Source organism: Pantherophis guttatus, chromosome 2 (genome assembly GCF_059756535.1).
Source record: "Pantherophis guttatus breed Tessera chromosome 2, ASM5975653v1, whole genome shotgun sequence".
Lineage (NCBI taxonomy): Eukaryota > Metazoa > Chordata > Lepidosauria > Squamata > Colubridae > Pantherophis > Pantherophis guttatus.
The window spans coordinates 206,892,450-206,911,564 of record NC_142064.1 but is presented as its reverse complement, the minus strand read 5'-3'; the positions used below and the strand labels follow the sequence as shown (position 1 = coordinate 206,911,564).

At 34.7% G+C, this 19,115-nt stretch overlaps 1 protein-coding gene across 4 annotated transcripts in view; it reads left to right on the top strand.

Annotated features, from left to right (window-relative positions):
• TRAIP (TRAF interacting protein) overlaps positions 1-10,562 on the top strand; it is a 38,084-nt gene extending 27,522 nt beyond the window's left edge. For 3 of the 4 annotated variants that reach the window (XM_034440990.3, XM_060688440.2, XM_087887667.1), the window contains 7 exons: positions 711-800; positions 1,003-1,091; positions 2,628-2,777; positions 5,913-5,958; positions 6,426-6,545; positions 7,304-7,354; positions 9,067-10,562. In XM_034440990.3, the coding sequence (XP_034296881.2) occupies positions 711-800; positions 1,003-1,091; positions 2,628-2,777; positions 5,913-5,958; positions 6,426-6,545; positions 7,304-7,354; positions 9,067-9,192 (672 nt within the window). In that variant the 3' untranslated portion in view covers positions 9,193-10,562. Of the gene's footprint in view, positions 1-710; positions 801-1,002; positions 1,092-2,627; positions 2,778-5,912; positions 5,959-6,425; positions 6,546-7,303; positions 7,679-9,066 lie in introns of all 4 variants that reach the window. The other variant, XR_015732617.1, reaches the window with a different exon arrangement.
• Positions 10,563-19,115: the final 8,553 nt, after the last annotated feature.

Sequence of the window (19,115 nt, the reverse complement as noted above, 5' to 3'; positions counted from 1 at the left end):
GAAATATTGATAGCCAATCAAGCTCCCAATTCACTGAGATAAAGATATCAACTACCAGAGGGAGCAGAGTACATGCCTTTTAATATATAGGCTACTGAAATATATTGAAATAATGCCAATTATTCTGGTACAATATTGATACATAGTACAGGCACATCTCAATAATGTATAGTATATACAATTGCATAAGTACATTTGGTTGGTGGTTAAAGTGTTCAACTGGAATTGGAGAACAAGTTAGGGTTAGGGTTAGGGTTAGCTTACACACAAGATTGAAAATAACTTTTGGGTCATTCTCTTTCTGCCCATCCTACCACATAAACTATCTGGAGGATATTATGGCAAGATATAGAACAGAAGGCTGATTTTTTAAAAAAATGAGCACATGCTGGGGATCACAAAAACTCATTATACATTTACAAGTAATAAAGTAGTGCTTCAGAATGCATTAATAGCTTCTCATGAGCCTCCCTGAAATTCCTTCTGCAGGTACTTTGATAGGACAAGAAATTATTCTTTCATAGGTGAGCTGTTCGCATTCAAGATAGCTCTTTCAGGTTTCTGTTATAATGTGATAAATTTTAAAACATTGCATTTGGGAATGTGCTTTTATTAAGCACAATTACTGTAATTTTGGGATACATAAAACTATGTGTCATTTTATTCCACATTGAATTCTGTTTTTCTGATACATAGTTTTTAATCTATAGCTCCAGAAAGCTGTTCTAGAGTTGGAGAAAACAACTGAAGAATTGAAAAATACACAAACAGATCTAAGAAATGCAGATAAGGAGATTACAGTAAGACTTTCCTTTCAACCTTTATTCAATACATTATTTGTGTTCCGTATTCATAACATTCATTTCAAAAAAAATTTCCCATTGAAATGAAAGCATGCAGATTTCTCTTCCTAAATATCAACACAGAATCAATATAAAAGAGAAAATATATATCTTGACTTTAATAAATTTTCTTTTTTTAAAATTTCTACTTTTTTTCCAGAGTTTGAAAAAAAAGATAGGAGTCCTACAAGATACTATAAAAGTACCATCATTAACCAGTGAAGCACTTAGTCGGCTTGTCTCTGAAAGGTTAGCAATGGGAGAACATTAACATTTGAAACAATGAAGATATTGTGCCTAAACTGCATAATAAATGCAGACATTTGTAAAATGTTGAGCCAAGTTCTTCATAACTATGAAGTTTCTTCTTACATCACATCAGTTAACTTGGCCATTTATTCCAGTAATGATCTGAGGGGCAATGGTATTCCAATATTTGGGGAGGAGAGTTTTCCTTTCAAGAGAGTTTGACCCTTTTAATAAACATCAGTATTTTTCCATTTACCATACCAATATCTATATAATCCTAACAAAATTGCAGTGGTAATGTAGAACCTCTTATAGTAGGATATGTTTGATTATCAGTCATCAAATTGGTATCAACTCTTAGCAACCACTTAAACAGAGCTTCTCTATGGTTTATTTGTACCCAACCTGGTTCTTCAACATTTGCAGTGGTGCACCCATTGCTACTTTAATCAAGTCCTTGCTGCTGGCTCTCTCTTTCCATCTTTCTCAATATTAGACTTGTCAACAGGTCTTTGCACAATATTCCTAAAATATGATAATTTGAGCCAGTCATTTATGCATCAAATGAGATCTGGGTTGTTAGTAATATATTCTACTATATGGAGTATCTTGTCTGGATGTATGGAATCTTTTTTATTGTTTTCTACTTTTAATATAATTTGAATGAATCATTCTATATTTGGGCAGCCTTAAAAAATACAGTAATGAGAGAGAGAGAGAGAGAGAGAGAGAGAGAGAGAGAGAGAGAGAGAGAGAATATACAAATGGAAAGTAAGTGGCTGACAAATCAGAGAACATATTATTTCTGACAGCCAATGGACTCACACACAATTCCATATTATGATTAATATTAGCAAACATCAGGGAAAATATTTAAAAATGATTCACAGTTAGCATTATACTCCTATATAAGTAGGTAAAATCACTGAAAAAGGGTCCTATAAATGTTGGATATGTGGCGAAGCAAATGGCACATATGTATAATATTTAGAGAGATTAATTGTATAGTTGTAGGAAAATTTTAATATTCTATGTTTATTAACATTATGAGTGAGGCAACTCAACTAAAAATCATAACTTTCATTTCTTCAATTTCTTCTGATACTCTTCTGAGTATACTGTATACTCTTACTGAATACCTCCAGTATTTTTTGCTCATCCCTCCCAGGAACACTGCCCTACCCTGATGAAGCAGGGTAGCAATATCTGTTGGATATGTTGTGTTGGATAAGTTTGCCACCTTTAGTTATTTGTAACAATAAAAGTGGGAGGGGGGGATGGATGGATGTGTTTTCCAGAACATTAAAGATACACATAGCCAGGATCCAAAGTATGAACACATAATACTTGTTCATTGTTTTATTTTTCAATGGGATTTCACTTATTCTTTTTCATGGCCTTTTCCTTTTGATATTAGTACTAACATTTAGGATGATTGCATGTGAAATAGGCTAGAAGTAGAGAAGGATGCACTCATGTTGTTATCCACTTGATCATGTTACCCTGTTGTGATATTTGCATAATTGATCCTTACAGCCCTGCTCCTGCACAGTTTTTGAACCCAAAGTTTCATCAACCTGCTTACAATGATGAGATTGACCTTAATGCTACTTTTGATGTAGAGACTCCAAAGCTTCATAAGACAGCTGTTGCTCCTGCCAAAAAAATCAAGCTAGATAAAAACCCGTAAGTACAATTTCTTTACTTTTATTATCCCTATATTTGCTCAATCTGTCTCATATTCCATTTTATGCAAATGCCACGAACAATTTTTTCTATCATCTTAAATGCTATGGCTAAGCTTTAGAAATAAAATGTAATTTAGTAGTTCTTGAGCCCTGCAGAAACATGCCTCAAATATAACTGAATTTATAAACACTATTGCCCTTATTTTTCTGATTTCTATAAATGTCTTACAAAAGCCATCTCAATTGTTTCACATCAAAGAGTTCTGAAATAGCAATTTATAACTTGCAAGTCCACTATTTAAAGGTAATTGAAGCCCAACAGAAACAATAAGGAGTTATACACGGAAGAAGGATACAAATATCCTTTAAATTTCATACTAAATAATCTATGACTCATAAATTTGCTATACTAAACTAGTTTACTAATATATTACTAACCAGACTTTTATCTATACAGTATTTCAGCTAAACACTGAAGGCAAAAGCAGGAATGCATTTTCTCCCCTATGTTAAGAATTAGTTTGATCTAGTAGTTAAGACACCAGGCTAGAAATGAGGAAACTGTCCCACTTTAGGCATGAAAGCTGGCTAGGTGACTTTGAGCCAGTCACTCACTCTAAGCTCATTACGTCAGGCTCTGGCAACAAGCCAGTCAATCAATTCCTGTCACAACAAATGAATCAACAGGAAGGGGGGAAAATTAAGTTAGACTTCAGCCAAAGAATGAAGACTAGCTGTAATGCAGAAACAATAGATGTTCTGAATCCTTTGTTGTTGTTCAGATTATATGTTGTTCTGTTCTGAGCTTCTTGCAGTAACATTTATTTTCTCTATGAGTCCTAGGTACTCCTGCTTTCTATGATTCTTTTCAACCAGCTAATAGTTTTTATTGAAGATCACATTATAGAGATAAAACTAATACAATCTACATAGCATAGAAATATATACAAAAGAAAAGAAAAAGGTTTTATAGAAATGCAAAAAAATAAAATAATAAGAAATCCCTCCTTCATCCACAGAAAGTATAATCAACATGAGCAACTCATTACTATCTCCTATAGTAAAATCAAACATCTCTTCATCCCATACTTCACTCTATTCTCTATAAACCAATATCTAAATCTTCCTCTCTCCATATTAATCAAAAAGTTTGTTAAGGGTTTTCACAAATAACAATATGCTAAACTCAGTCTGAATTCTTCCTTTTCTATTTATATCTCCTTTTCTATTTAAACAAATCTCCCTGATTCCTCTCTTCATATAAACAAAATCTTTAAAGCATTATTATCCAGTCCCAAACAATAAGCTATTAAACATTCCTAGAAAGAGCAACTCATGTGTTTTAACTTTGATCAAATAAATCAATTATATATTTTTTCTTCTTTCTTCCAACAATCTTTAGCTTCCTCAGACAAAGTTCTGACATCTGCTTTTTCGTATTCTTCTTGACTCTTCTCTCAGAATCCTTGGCATTTTTATCAAAACTCCCTTTGTAACTGTAATAGAAAAAAAATCATCCATGTCACTTCATATTCTCACTGTCACTTCTCAGAAAATCTTTGATAGCTTTGTAAACTTACTTGTAAATTCCAATGCAGAGAAATTATCCATATCACTCTTCTGGCTTAATATCTGTGTCTTTTTTAATTATTAAATAATCATTTAGTTTCATTTGTAAGTCCATTATTTCCATCCCTTTCTTATAGGCTCATCATTTTTGAGTCCACATTCAATTTAATTTCATTTTTATTCAATGGGGCTTATTCCTCTTCTATGTCTTCTAATTTTTTTGACATTGTAAATCTATATATATAAAAGCGAAAACCACTCACGCCGTAATCACGAAATCTCCAGAACTGTAAAGCCTACAATTGAAATTTGCCACATATGTTCCTCTTGGTTTCTAGGTGCTCACTAAGAAAGGATTTTTTGAAATGACCATTAGAACATTAGTATTTCCTACATTATGATTAACACACTCTGATGCTAAGAGGTTCTACTCCCCCTCCTCACCTGAAAAGAAATCTGTTCCAAATGCAAAACATAAGCGGAGGAGAGGAGTTTCAGTTTCAGTTTTACTTTCACAGCAGCAAGCAGGGGATAGGATAAGGGAGGCTTCTGTGGGACAAGGCTGAGGGAGAGAAGGGGAGAGGAGAGGCCGATCGTAACTACTCATTAATTTTCAACCTGTGTCGATTTATCAAGCCCGATCACAGAGTTTTGTAGCGGAGCATGGGTATTCAGCTAGTAACTTTATAATTTTCTGAGCCCATTCATAGTAGATCTCTCTTAAGGTAGCCATTGATCCATTTTTTGTGCCTTCTAGTGTTCAACGTTCAAGGTTATATTATCAGTTGTTTTTAAATATAAACATATTTTCCCCAAGGGAAAGATTCTTTCAGTTAACTTCAAAAATTTTAAATCAAGTCCATCCTTAATCCATTTAAAACTTTCTAAAGCCAATGATCCTTTTGCTGCATGTGCTCTCACAATTATTTTTTACAAATCTTTAAACTTGTAGTTAAAACTTATTTTTTAAATGCTTGAAGAAAATTCACCCTGTGTTTTCAATACGGCTTGCCAACCTAAAGGTTCTCAATCTTTTAAGAAGGAGCAAAAAAAAAAAAAAAATTCAAATTATTAAGAGGTGAGCTTTGACCAAACCTAGTGTGCATATAGACTGCATTAGCAGCTTTAAGCTAGGTGAAATCCTGCAGCTTCCAGCCAATTGCAAGCTGACCACAAAAACAGTTCTGCCATCTGCTGAGCAAAAATAAATAAATAAAATAAGCTGTTTGGAGTAGATGTGGGTAATCTAGAGATCTCTTCTTTCTCCAGAATAATTTCAACTGTCTGAATCCAGCATTCAGATGTTGTTTTCAACTGCTATGTTGTCCCTCTGTTCTAGGGAGGTTAGTTCACCAGGGCATTCCTTGGAAGTCTTCAGCTGGCTTATTTTTAGGTGAAAGCTTAGAATGAGATGTCTATGGAGATTCTCAGTCATCCCGGTCATGGTTGTCCCAAAGGTGCTTTTTCAAGAGGCAACTGGACTTTCCGGACTTAGAATAAAACTCATTTAGGACATCTAAGTGGCAACTATTAACATTGTGCTCTTTGTATTTGTTTGTTTTAGGGCATCTGTGACAAATTTATCAAGAGTTCTGAAAGGAACAATGGAGGTACTGTAATTAATACATTTATTCATTCAGCTTGTTTATAATTGCTTCAATCCATTCTCCTTCAAGACTGTATTGAATACTTTCATTCAAACAATGATTGACCTCACTACAACACATGTTTTAGGTGGTATATCTATTAATGCTATGATTGAGGCCTGAGGTCTGTGCTGTGAGCCAGCTTTGAATTTATTTATTTATTTATTCATTCATTCATTCATTCATTTCTGTGTTCTGTGATCTATTTGCTGGGACCAGAACTGCTGACTTTGAAAACTTTAAAACTGTTATTTAAAGAAAAATGATGTTCTCAAAGAATATTAGAAGAAGCTGGTTTCTTTGCCACAACACTGGACTTGCCGCAGACTCATTGCCTATTAAATATTGTACTTGGAAATAGATTAATTTTAATTTTACATTAATTTTAGTTTTAAGTATTAATACATTAACTTTAACTTCTTAAAACTCAGAACTGTTCTACTGACACAGATGATGAGCATCTAGAAGATCTTTTACCTTCTTTTATAAGGAAGTCAGTCCTGACTAAGAAAACTGTTCTAAACAGCATATCCCAGAAAAGTACAGGAATTGTAAGTATCATTCAAATGTGATTAACATAAAAGGGCATAGTTTTTTTGATCAATACTATGGTTAAATTATGAGGATCTTGGATCTTAGAATTTTAATTTTTCTCTTAATATTTTAATACCTACAAATCTTGAAATTCTGTTAACCTTACTGGTATCACAATGTTGATTTAGTAATAATCTTGTCAATGCTCAGTTTCCTATTAGAGTGGACAACAAAAGAATCTAATTGTAGCTGTCATTCCTGGTGCTTCTTTCATTATTTGAAAAGAAATAATCTTTCTTTCTTCCAGTGCTATCTGTATATCAACATTTGTCATTTTAATATGATTGGTTCTGCTTGATACATCTTTATGAGGTTTGAAAATATCGCCATTTTGCATTTAGAGTAAACCATATCATCCTAATGCCATTTTTACTCACTATTAATTTCCTCTGGAACACAATTATTTTATTTTTATTTATTTATTAAATTTATTTGCCACCCATCTAGATGTTCAAGGTGACTCTGAGCAGCCTGTCTGATGTTGGACTTTGAAGCCCTTACAAGTGATGCTGTGCCCATAAATGATGTCTTCATCCATACATTTTTATTCAGTTTATGAGTTTAGAATCTTTTCACAGTCCCACCCAAGTTCAGATGTTCTGGAGAGAAATTTTTAGTGTTGTTTTCCACATTATAGAATCATCTGTTCAAAATAGTATTTGACTCTTTTTTTAACATCTTCCTCAAAATAATTACTAAATTCTCTCTTTTCTAGGTAAGAATTGGGTATGATGGCTTAGGAGGCAGAACCAAGTTCATTCAGCCTGTATCCTTTATGCTAATTAGAAGTTAAGTCTGATTTTCAATTTTGCTTTTTTTTTTCTTTAAGAGACAACTGGACTTTCTGGTTTTTCTTTGAAGACAGTTTACTTCTCATCCAAGAAACTTCTTCAGCTCTGACTGGATGGTGGGGAATGGAAGGATTTATACTCCTTGCAGACAGCTAGTCATTTCCATTCTTTTAGCAGGTCATTAAGGTCACCTGGCAGTTTATCTGTGTCATCAGGATCACCTGAGTGGTGCAAATTGATGGGGAGCCCTTTTGGAACTATTGAAACGACTGTGTTGCAGATTGGAGATAGATTATGTTGTATCCTTCCCCCTCTGTTGAGAGAGGGCTGTTCAATGTTGACATAGACATAGGGAGCCAAGGTGGCGCAGTGGTTAGAGTGCAGTACTGCAGCTACTTCAGCTGACTGCTAGTTCAGCAGATCAGCGGATCAAATCTCACCGGCTCAAGGTTGACTCAGCCTTTCATCCTTCCAAGGTGGGTAAAATGAGGACCCAGATTGTTGGGGGCAATATGCTATTTAGTATACTGTCGATTGTTGTAAGCCGCCCAGAGTCCTTGGAGAGTGGGCAGCATAGAAATATGAATAATAAATAATAATAATAATATAGATGGCTTCTTTAACCCCTCTTTGAAACATCTTCAAAGAAAAAACATAAAGTCCAGTTGCCTCTTGGGGGGAAAAAAAGCACCCTTGGGACAATCATGACCTGGGTGACTGAGAATCTCCACAGAAATTTAGAGAACACATTTTATTCAAAATAGTTTTGTCCTGCAGTTTATTCAGCATCAGGAGCAGCTGGGAAAATGGAATTTACTGAGGAGAAAATTATCTCTATGTAATAATTACTTTGAATTCATTCAAATGGTCTTGCTATAAATATCTATAGTTAATGGGAGAAGATAAATCTAGAGAAAATTTACTGCAGTTCTTTCTTTGAATTTATTAAGCTCCGAGACTCTGAGAACACTAGAGATCATAAGAAAACATTGCTTTATTTACATAAACAATGTGTTCTCTGTTTGAGTGGAGTATGTGACCTATGTAAATGTGTTGGGCATTCTAGACTGGAAGGTTAAAACATTTGATCTTACTATTGTTACCTAGAATTAAAACAATCTAATTAGTTCCCATTTGAAATATTCTAGATCAGCTTGGTGCTTTCCTAGATATCCTAAATATCATAGATATTTTAAACATCTGAAAAACACTGATTTGTGATGTTTTCTATTAGATGGATGGATGGATGGATGGATGGATGGATGGATGGATGGATGGATTCTCTCTCTCTCTCTCTCTTTATATATATATTTGTTTTCTCAGGTTTTCGCGGGTGTTTGTATGTAGGTCTTTGGTTATTCGGGTCTTCTCCCACGTAAAATTGGAAGTGTCTTGGCGACGTTTCGACGAAGTCTCATTCGTCATCTTCAGGCTGGTGTTCTCGGCTTCGTGCTTCCAGGAAGCACGAAGCCGAGAACACCAGCCTGAAGATGACGAATGAGACTTCGTCGAAACGTCGCCAAGACACTTCCAATTTTACGTGGGAGAAGACCCGAATAACCAAAGACCTACATATATATATACACACACACATACATACACACACACACATAGATATAGAAATAGATACACACACACACACACACACACACACACATATTTGGCTCTTTTCCTTGACTTGTTTTAGACTTTTCCAACAGAGATTCGACCCCTGACTATGAAGAGCAAGAAAAGAACTCTTTCAAAGCAAACTGGAATAATGCCTTCTGCTTCTGGCATCAATCAGACTAAACTAGACAACTTCCTTAAGTAAATATGGATCTCCTCAGATTAAACACAGAACCTGGATCATCTTCTACATTAGGTGGATGTTGTCAGCACATGTGCACAGTGAATCTCCTCAGATTAAGCACATTATGGATCTCCTCAAATTAAGCACAGAACTGGATCATCTTCTACATTAGGTAGATGATGTTGATGATAACCATCTTCATTAGGTAGATGTTTGTCAGCACAAGTGCACAGTGAAGACTGCTGGTCTCCCTATTGTTCTTTGGTCATCAGATGATTTATTATGCTGATATATTATTTATTATGTTGCCAATCCTTGGGACAGGACGGAATTGAAGTTTCAGTTCTAAAATCCTTTAGCCAGTTTTTCTAGGTTACTGCTCTAATCCTCATAAATTATGATTTGGGAGTATTAATTTATACTAAAGACACCAATAGCTCTGCTTGCAAATGAATTATCCACATCTTCATACTTCATATTAGAAGAGAGTTCTCTCTGCAGCTGTCAAGCTGTGTTAGTGTCTTGAATGATGAAATAAGTATTCAAGAAAAGAACTTCATTTATATCTTTTGCTTACAGATATGAAGGATTGGGGGAAAGAGCAATGGGCTTAGGGGTTTTTTTTTCCTGATCCATATTTCTGTTTCACTGCCTATACTCCAACACACAATCCAATGTGGTTCATAGTCTTAATTCCTATTTTCGAAAGGGCTTTGGAGCATGAATGTAGCATCTGTTTAACTAATTTACAGCAGCTGTGACTATTTCCTGGGCCTGTTCAGTTGCACAATCCAAAGAAAAGATGGAACTGCTTTAAGGTGTTGCAAATGAAGCTACATTTTATACTTCAGGGCTCTCCGAAGCACATTTGGAGATCAAATTCAAAGTGTTTCACTCTCTTATTAGGAACTATACAAAATATACAGGGATGTGTTTGGAGATATTTGTTTTCACTATTTGGGCCTTTTGTTTTTTGTTTCCTTATGAAACTGACTGTAAAAGATGGTGTTACTTTTACCACAATGTTTTCTTTTGCCTTCATTCAGTCTAATGAACAGAATAATTCCAGGGTAAATTTGAACAAGAACATTCAGATGTATATTGCTCAATATAAGAAAGGACTAGATTCTTTGTAATTAATGTTGCTTAATGCTTTAACATTTGGAGCAAATCCCTTGGAATCTACAAACTTTTTTTCCAGATAAAGAGATATTGCTAGTCTGAGGCAAATGTTCGGTTTTCTTTGATACTGTATTGGCAGGAGGCGTCTTTTAACTAAGAGTGAATTCAAACTTGATTCTAGAAGGGAAAAAATGTCTACATTAGCCCAAAATTAAATCACATTCCACATGGCACTGATGTACCTGACCCTTCAATAAATTAATGAAGAGTACTTTTGTTTGAAACTTCTAACTAAGCATATGACCATATTGAATAAATGTTGGATGTGTTCTGGGCTAAATTGGGGTTGGTTAATGTGTGGTTTAGCTTACTGTGTGTGACAGACAGTTAATAGACCAAAGGTCTATTTAAATGAATTTTTGACCTAGCTCTTCCTGTTCCAAGTAAAGATCTGTTTTTGTTATACAACATATCATCAGTTCTCCAGCTATTGTACCAGGAAACCCAAAAGGAGAAACATCAGAACTAGCTACTACTGCCCAGTTTCCCCCAAAATAAGATATCCTGATAATAAGCCCAATCAGGCTTTTGAGCGCATGGCAATAAGGCCAAGCGCTTATTTCAGGGTTCAGAAAAATATAAGACAGGGTCTTATTTTCAGGGAAACATGGTAAATATTTTATCCCACAAAGCAAAACCATTTGAATCCAAGAATCCCCTCAGAGCTCCATTCATAATTCTAGCTAAGATTGTTTAACTCTGAGAAACTTTAATGAGAGTTCTATTAATTTATTAAATTTTGTACACTAAATGCAAACATGTTCCAGGAAAACGATAGAGACAGAGACAAATTCTCATCAACTTTTTCCCAAAATAAGGTCCCTTTCATCTTCACTGGCACTTCAGTTGAAAATGTGGTATAGCTAGCTGTCGACTTACAACCACAATTGAGTGCAAAATTTATGTTGCTAAGTGATACATTTGTTAAGTGAATTTAGCCCCATTTTACAACCTTTCTTGCTACAGTTGTTAAGTGAATTGCTGGAGTTGTTAAGTTAGTAACGCGGTTGTTAAATCTGGCTTCCCCATTGAATTTGCTTGTCAGAAGGTCACAAAAAGGGATCACATGATCCTAGGACATTGCAACCGTCATAAATATGAGTCAGTTGCCAAGTGTCTGAATTTTGATCATGTGACCATGAGGATGCTGCAATGGCTATAAGTGTGAAAATTAGTCATGAGTCACTTTTTTCAGTGATGCTGTAATTTTCAAGTGTCACTAAATGAACTGTTGTAAGTCGAGGACTACCTGTAGTTGAATCTTGGTAACTTACTTGTTTCCTCCAATTAGTAAGTTGAGTTTCTTTTCAGTTGACATTTTCCCTGTACATGTATGCTTTCTACCAGTAGGTAATCCCAAAGATGCGTTTTCAAAAGGCAACTGGACTTTGTTTTTTCCTTGAAGAAGTTTCACTTCTTATCCAAGAAGCTTCTTCAATTCTAACTAAATGGTTGGGGATGGAAGGCTTTATGTTCTTTGCAGTCAACTGGTCATTAGCACCCTGAGCGTCCTTGAGGTTACTTGGAGGTTTATCTGTGCCCTCAGGGTCACCGGAATAGTGCAAATTGGTGCTGAACCTTCTTAGAAGTATTGGAAGGACTGTGTTGTAAACAGGAGATAGGTGATATCATATCCCTCCCCCTCTGTTGAGAAAGGGCTGTTCAGTCTTAAGGTTGATGGCCTCTTTGACCCCTCTTTCAAACCAGCGATCCTCTCTGTCCAGAATGTCAACTGCGAGGAATATAAATCCTTCCATCCTCCACCAGTCAGAACTGAAGAACCTTCTTGGATGAGAAGCAAAACATCTTCAAGGAAAAAACAAAGTCCAGTTGCCTTTTGAAAAAGCACCTTTGGGAGAACCATGACTAAGAATTTCCATAGATATTCCTATAGATAAGTATTACACCTAGAACAAAACTCTTCTCCCTATTTAGAACTGGGGTTAAATTCTTAACTATACCAGCCTGATCTTTATAAGAAACCTACTGAGTTAATGAATGAGTCCCTTAATTGTATTCATGACTTTCTGAACAAATGATATTTGGCTGAGATGAGATAAGCCAAGCCAGAGCAAACTGTTGTAAGTCAGCATAAAGTATGCCCACAATCATTGTGACTATTTTGAGGAATGTCCTAAACTCTCTTTCCCCAATTGGTTGAAGAGAGACCCTTCTACACTGACCGTGTTATTATTAAATAACTTGCTTTAATATTTTAAATCTCCCAAACATTCTAAGAGTAATCCAATTATATAAATGATACAATTTAAATATCGGGAATTGTCATTTCTGATACTTTTTCTTAAGCTTTCTGTGTTCTGGTTTTCTTTGTTTTGCTACTAATAATACATAATGTTTCAGAGCAGTTAGTTGAAAAGAAGTTGTGCTCCTTATGGTCTATATGTGTGACTGAATAACCAGTTTAGGGAGGAGATTTTTGTTCATCCACATCAACTATAATTTTGTTGGATAAGCTTTAGATATATACTCTGTTCACCATATAGTCCCTTTTCCTTCAGTTATTGCATAGAACAGAAGGTAAATTGTAATCTAAAGATGATTACAATAAATGAGTCATGAGTACAGTAAAATAATCAGGATATAGATTCACAGGTAAATAACCAGAGATATTGTTATTGTGACACTATTATTGACACAAGAACAGGCCTAGTTTTATTTTCAATATCATCCATCTTCAGGAAATATTAAAATACCATTGTTGGACTCAGCCATATTGGACCATTTTCTTTCTGTCTCCAACTTTCCCTTTCCAAGGAGGATTGTTGACAAGATAGTTGCGCTGAAGAGAAAACCTTGAAGAAGTGGATTATCTGGACCCTTTCAGTCAGGTTTCAGATCTAGATATGGGACGAAAACAGCATTGCTCATGCGTGTGGATGACTTCTAGAAAAGGAAGTGCTGTGGCCTCCATAGTACTCCTTAATATCTCAGCAGCTTTCAATAGCAGTATCCTTTTGGACCAGCTCAGGATGATAGGAGTAATGAGCACATGAAGCTGCTGGATGAGGTCATTTACTAGCCCAGAGTAAAGTATTTTCAATATTCTGATGATATTGTTATCCAGCCCAAGCTAAACAAGTGATATGTCTGAGGTGATTTTTCAATGTCCAGAGGCTGGAGGGAGACTGGATAGAGAAGAACAAGCTTCAGCTCAACTGGAAGATTCACTGGCTTAGTGTTTTCCATCTTCTAGGCTCCAATGTCAGTTCTGTATTTTATTTTTAGAAGGAAGGAAAATCTTACATCCAGGAAATGACCATAATGCTCATTAAAGGTCTAGGGAGGGAAACAGAATTAGTAATAGTACAAGTAGAGGGAGGCTGTATGAAGCAATGTTTAATAGCATGTTTAATATGCTATGCTATGTTTAATACCAATGAGGAGGAAATGGAAGATCTAACAAAGGGGAAACTGGTGAAAAAAATTATTTCTGTCCTGTGATCTTTATATATTGAAAAATACAAAAAAAAAAAAAACAGTATAAAATAGTATGTAAAGAACATTCTAGAAATTGTAGAGAATATCCGTAGTTCAGATTGTCGATTTAGGCAAAACATCCTATTTCTGTGAAATAGAACATCCTGCTTTTGTGTTTCACTAACAAACTGTACGAAGTAGCTTTTTATGGCTTTTCAAACCCAATTCTCTGAATAAATTCTGAATCTTGTTATAATCATATTTCCTTTAAAATATATATATATAGTTGTGCTAATACCCTGTTTAAATTCTGGGTCCTATTATGTCCAGCAATGAATGAGGCAACTTTCCAGTCTGCAGAACTGAATCCAAGTAAAAATCTAAAAATTTAAATAACTAAAGTTGCCACCCCCACCTAGCCACCCATGCATTATGATCTTCAAATGAGATCTGAGAATTTTTCCACTTCTGCTATCAAAGGACAGTTTCTGTATGGATACCCTGTTGAGAATTTCTAGAACTACAGAAGGCTTTTTTCCACTCATGCATATTAAAAGGTTTTATATTTTAGTTTTCATCTCTCAGTTCTATTATTTATGCGAAGGTAGTTAATACTTGCCTGAAATTGAATTGGCTAAAATGTAACTTATGTCCATGACGATATTGATTCTGTTTTGATCAAAAGAAATTTAGATATTTTTAAAGTAAAATGTCTCCAGTGATAGAAAATGTATCATAACTCTATTCCACCTCATCAGCTTCTTTTAAAGTTAGTAACTGACTATCACAGCCAGCTATTATTCAACTTGTATCTCCTGAATGTGATTGTTCTGTATATTCGCAAGTAATCCTGCCTACTTTTCAAAAACTGATGAGAACAGAACCAACTTTGCCAGCAGGAAGTGGAAGATGCTAGTAAAAGAAGGATCAAGTTTAGAAGAAACTTCCTGAAGACATAGCTGGGTTCGGTGTTGCCAACTCTCCCATTCTTAGCCTCCTCTCCTTTTTTCCTGGTCATGTGATTCCAGAAACCACACCGCATCCTTTCCCTACCATATGCTAAGTATAGCATAAGCAGTACCATTAGCCCTTGACTTAAGACTGGTTGCTTAGTGCCCATTCAGTTTTGACAGATTCTCAAAAGGTACTTATGATCTGATTCCAAAATTCCAATGGCTGCTGTGCCTCTGGTCACATGACTACATTTTGGGCACTCAACAACTAGACTACACTGATGGCCATTTGTGGTTCTCCAGTCATGTGGCCATGATTTATGATGTTTGCCAAAAATAGGCATTTCTGGCTTTTAGCAAAAACACCCCACAATGGGTTTAACACTGCAAAAGTTGTAAAATTGGGTTGGTCACGATGACCTGCTTTACAACCATAATTTGCAGACTCCGTTGTGGTTGTAAATCAAGGTCTATAACAGTGGAAACATTAAAGGAAATGTTCCTTTATTTTGTTAACTACATGTGGTAGGTATATTGTACTTATGCTCCCTGACAAAATAATTATTTTGAGCTCATGCAACTAATTTCTATTATGTTCATGCTATTTGCCATCTGAAAGATTTTCATCAGTTGCCAACTTCAGATTCAAATGCTAGACCATAGATATGCTGAATTTTTACCTGAAGCTAATATCAAGTAACCTACAAAATGTAAATTAGCAGAACTTTGCTCAAAGAAATAATATACCCATACTTTAAGGCAAGAGTGATCATAATGTTTTGAGAAAGAAAAAAGGACAATTTGATGGTAGCTTGTAATTTTAGTTCATTTTGAAATGTTCCCAACTTGCATGGGGGGAGGCAGATTCTATAACCGTGCCTATTAAATGATGGGTCAGGGAAAAGCAGTCTGAAAATTAGTAGAAAAGTGGGGTGACTTGATTAGTGGAAAAAGCTGAAAAGCAGCAGCTAATTCATTCAGCACTTCTATGGGGATCTTCTATGCTAAAAGATGTGTGTACAGAGCAGAAAAAGGAATTTAAAAAGCCTTTTCTTGCTTACACTTATATTTTGGTTTGCCCTTCCGTTAAAATAGTTTCTGTATATGTGTGTTTTAAACTTAGTACACCCAGCAGGGGAAAAGTTTTTAATAGCATTGCATTTTCTCATGATCTCATGTCTGCTGACTCCTTAAATGATTGAAAAATCCCATTCTCCATCATTTTACCGTAAACATATTGCTGCTTGTCATTTTTTTCTTTAGTTAAGCCCAAAATCCCTTAAACTTTCCTTATAGGAAAGTGTTTTGTGTTTCCAATCATGACTCTCCTTCATTTCACATTCTTTAATGATACAAACATAGCCATACATAATTATTATACCATGCATTTTTATTAACTTTATAGCAGTATTTCTTCTCTCCTCACTTGTACATAAAACATCGGTGCTTTTCATTTTCCTTTTTTTATGTTTCATTATTTGTTTAGATTTCATCTCTTTCACTTGTTTTATATACACAGTAAAACCAATGTGAGAATGTGTTTACCATCCTCATTTTGGAATTGTTTCCTAATACTATATAATCATCCTTTTAAGCATCCATAAAATGAGTTAACATTTTTATACAATTGTAACAGGATTGAGTCTCAAGTATAAATCTAGCATAGTGTTCACTAATTAGCCTTAACCAATACTGGAAAATGGACAAACATCCCCAAAGGAAATATCTTCCCTATTTGTGCCAAGAAACTATGGACATATTCAAAAAGTCATCAAAGTCAATGTTTTTATTCTTTATTTTAGATTATCCAGTGTCCTTAGTTTGTGGCTAATCAACCCCATAGTGTGAGCTCCTCTCAATGGCTCCAGCAAAGAACCTTAATCAAAGTGTAACTATTAAGTAGTGAGCATCTTTTATCTCATCTGTTTCGGGAACTGGCATTCTCAAAGGAATACACGGCCTAGAAAAGAAAGATCTGGCACATAAAATATGGCCTTTTAAATGAAGTGTTAGTGCCCTCCAGTGGCCTATCTTAGAAACATTAATTACATCATATTGTAACAAATGTTTTGATGTGGCAAGTTCTTGCCAAAACAGTATCACATAAGAAGTAGGAAGTGCTGAGGAAAAATAATATAGGAACGTAAATAGTTAATTTTTTATTACTTCAAAGTGTTTTTTGATCTCAGTTCTTGGAAGCTTCATGACACATCCATGTCATTTTCCTTGGATTCTAATAGGTTAGGATTTATTTCTTTTAAAAAATCTTTCTGGTCCAACCCACAGCCCTGGCACTTCTCTGAAATTTCCCCTCTCTAATCAGGCCCAGTCCTGTTAATGTTCAAACACAAATGAGGTCATTCAACTTTTTAGTTCCTCCTTGCATCTTGCCCATTGACATTATTCATCAATACCCTTTTCATTCTTCAGTAGAAGGAAAAATTAAAACCCCAAAAAGCTCTTAACTACTGTTAAGGAATAGAAAATGCTTATTATGTTTTAACTCGAAGACTGGAATAGCCTGTGAAGATGATTCAGGAATTGCAGATCTGAGAGAGCAAGTAGGTTTTTGATAGATAGATAGATAGATAGATAGATAGATAGATAGATAGATAGATAGATAGATAGATAGATCATCATGTACTGGAAAAATTATACCTATTAGTAAGTTTCTCTGGGACTCAATTCAAAATACTTACTATGGAGTATAAAACTTCATATATTTTAGGCCCAAGTTGTTTCCAGGATTTACCAATTATTAGGACCTCCAGTTGATCCTACCATGGATATGTTTAATAGTAATTTCTAGTTCTTTCTCTCTGATGGCTCTGTATTATGAAAGAATTTCAAATGAAGCTGAACATAGCCTTCCTACTGTAATAAATTTAAGAGATTTAAAATCTCTTTAAGTCCTTTGGGAGTAGGGCAGTATACAAATTCAATAAATAATAATAAATAATAATAATCTACATAGGCCCTTTATAGACTTTTTTATGCTACAAATTTTAATAGATACGACACTGAATTTTAGTTAAGGATATTTATACACCTACATCAAACAACAACAGCAAGGTTGAAAAGACAACTGCAAGACCAAAAGAGAGTTGCTTTAATATTGTTCATTTTACATTAATAGATCCTAATATGAAAGTAAAATGTACTAGAAAACATCTTAAATAGGTAAATCAATTACTTAAGAAAATGGTAGGTTCCCACATAGCTGAATGTAGTAAACAGAGGCAGAATAGTTTTCTAATGTATACTGTGTTTCTTGCAGTAAACAATGCTAAAATTTAATAAAATAAATGTTCCTTTCCAACTTAGTGATTTGTGAAGCTTATATGCCCTAAAGCAATCATCCTCAACTATGTAATTCCTGTGTACTATACTGAAAAACTGTATGATCCAACCTGGCAAAAGAGAAAACTTACAATATAGGTAACAGATAGAGCTTATGTTAGAAGCAAATTAAGAGTTTTTAAAAGACATACTAAGAATATTAGCATTAACAGCCAGTAGATAAACCCTATACCCGTGGGGGGGAAATTTGCCCTGTAACAATAGCATCCGCTGGCAAAAGCCGAAAGTCAAGTGTGTTGCAGCAATATGATTTACATAGGAACAGAACTGCAACCAGGCTATCACAACTTTTGTCATGAACCTATTTAACACACCCTTCTAGGTGCTGCTGTCTTCTAAAATCTTGAACATGTTAAATGCCAATGTTATTCCCTTGAGCTTGTTTTAAAAAATAGCCGAAAAATCCTTGATAAGAGCTTTTATCTAAAGTTTTTTAAAATCTTCAGTGAAAACTGTTCTCTGCATATAGTTGAGATAGATCTTTGTGATTCCATAGAAAGTCCATCTTTCACTCTTCACATTTGTATTCTAGTTGGGTTAAATGTCTTTAATAATCTGATGTGCTTAATTTTCTACTATTATTCTTTTAATATCTGCTAGTTCTGAGCTTTTAAAAATTGTTGTAAGCCATCTGAACATTGTCATGAAAGAATATAAATTAATAATTTAGTACTTATATTATTTCACTAATTCATTTGGTAGAAACCAAATTCCTCTGGCTATAAAGTTAGTTCCATACAATCTCTTCTGTTTTGATATTTCAGTCATGTTCATACCACAAAACTAAGAAGCATCTGAGTAAAATACCTAATCTATTAGTTCTCTACGGACATCCTCATTGCCATGCTTCATCTATTATTGCCATACAAAAATCTGATTGCAGTAGAATTACAACGTGCATATATAGACAAAGTTATATACTCATCCATGCTATTAATATTCTCATGAAATAATTTATAAAAGAAAGCAATTGAAATTGTAGAAAATTTCTTGTACTTAGATTTGCATCCC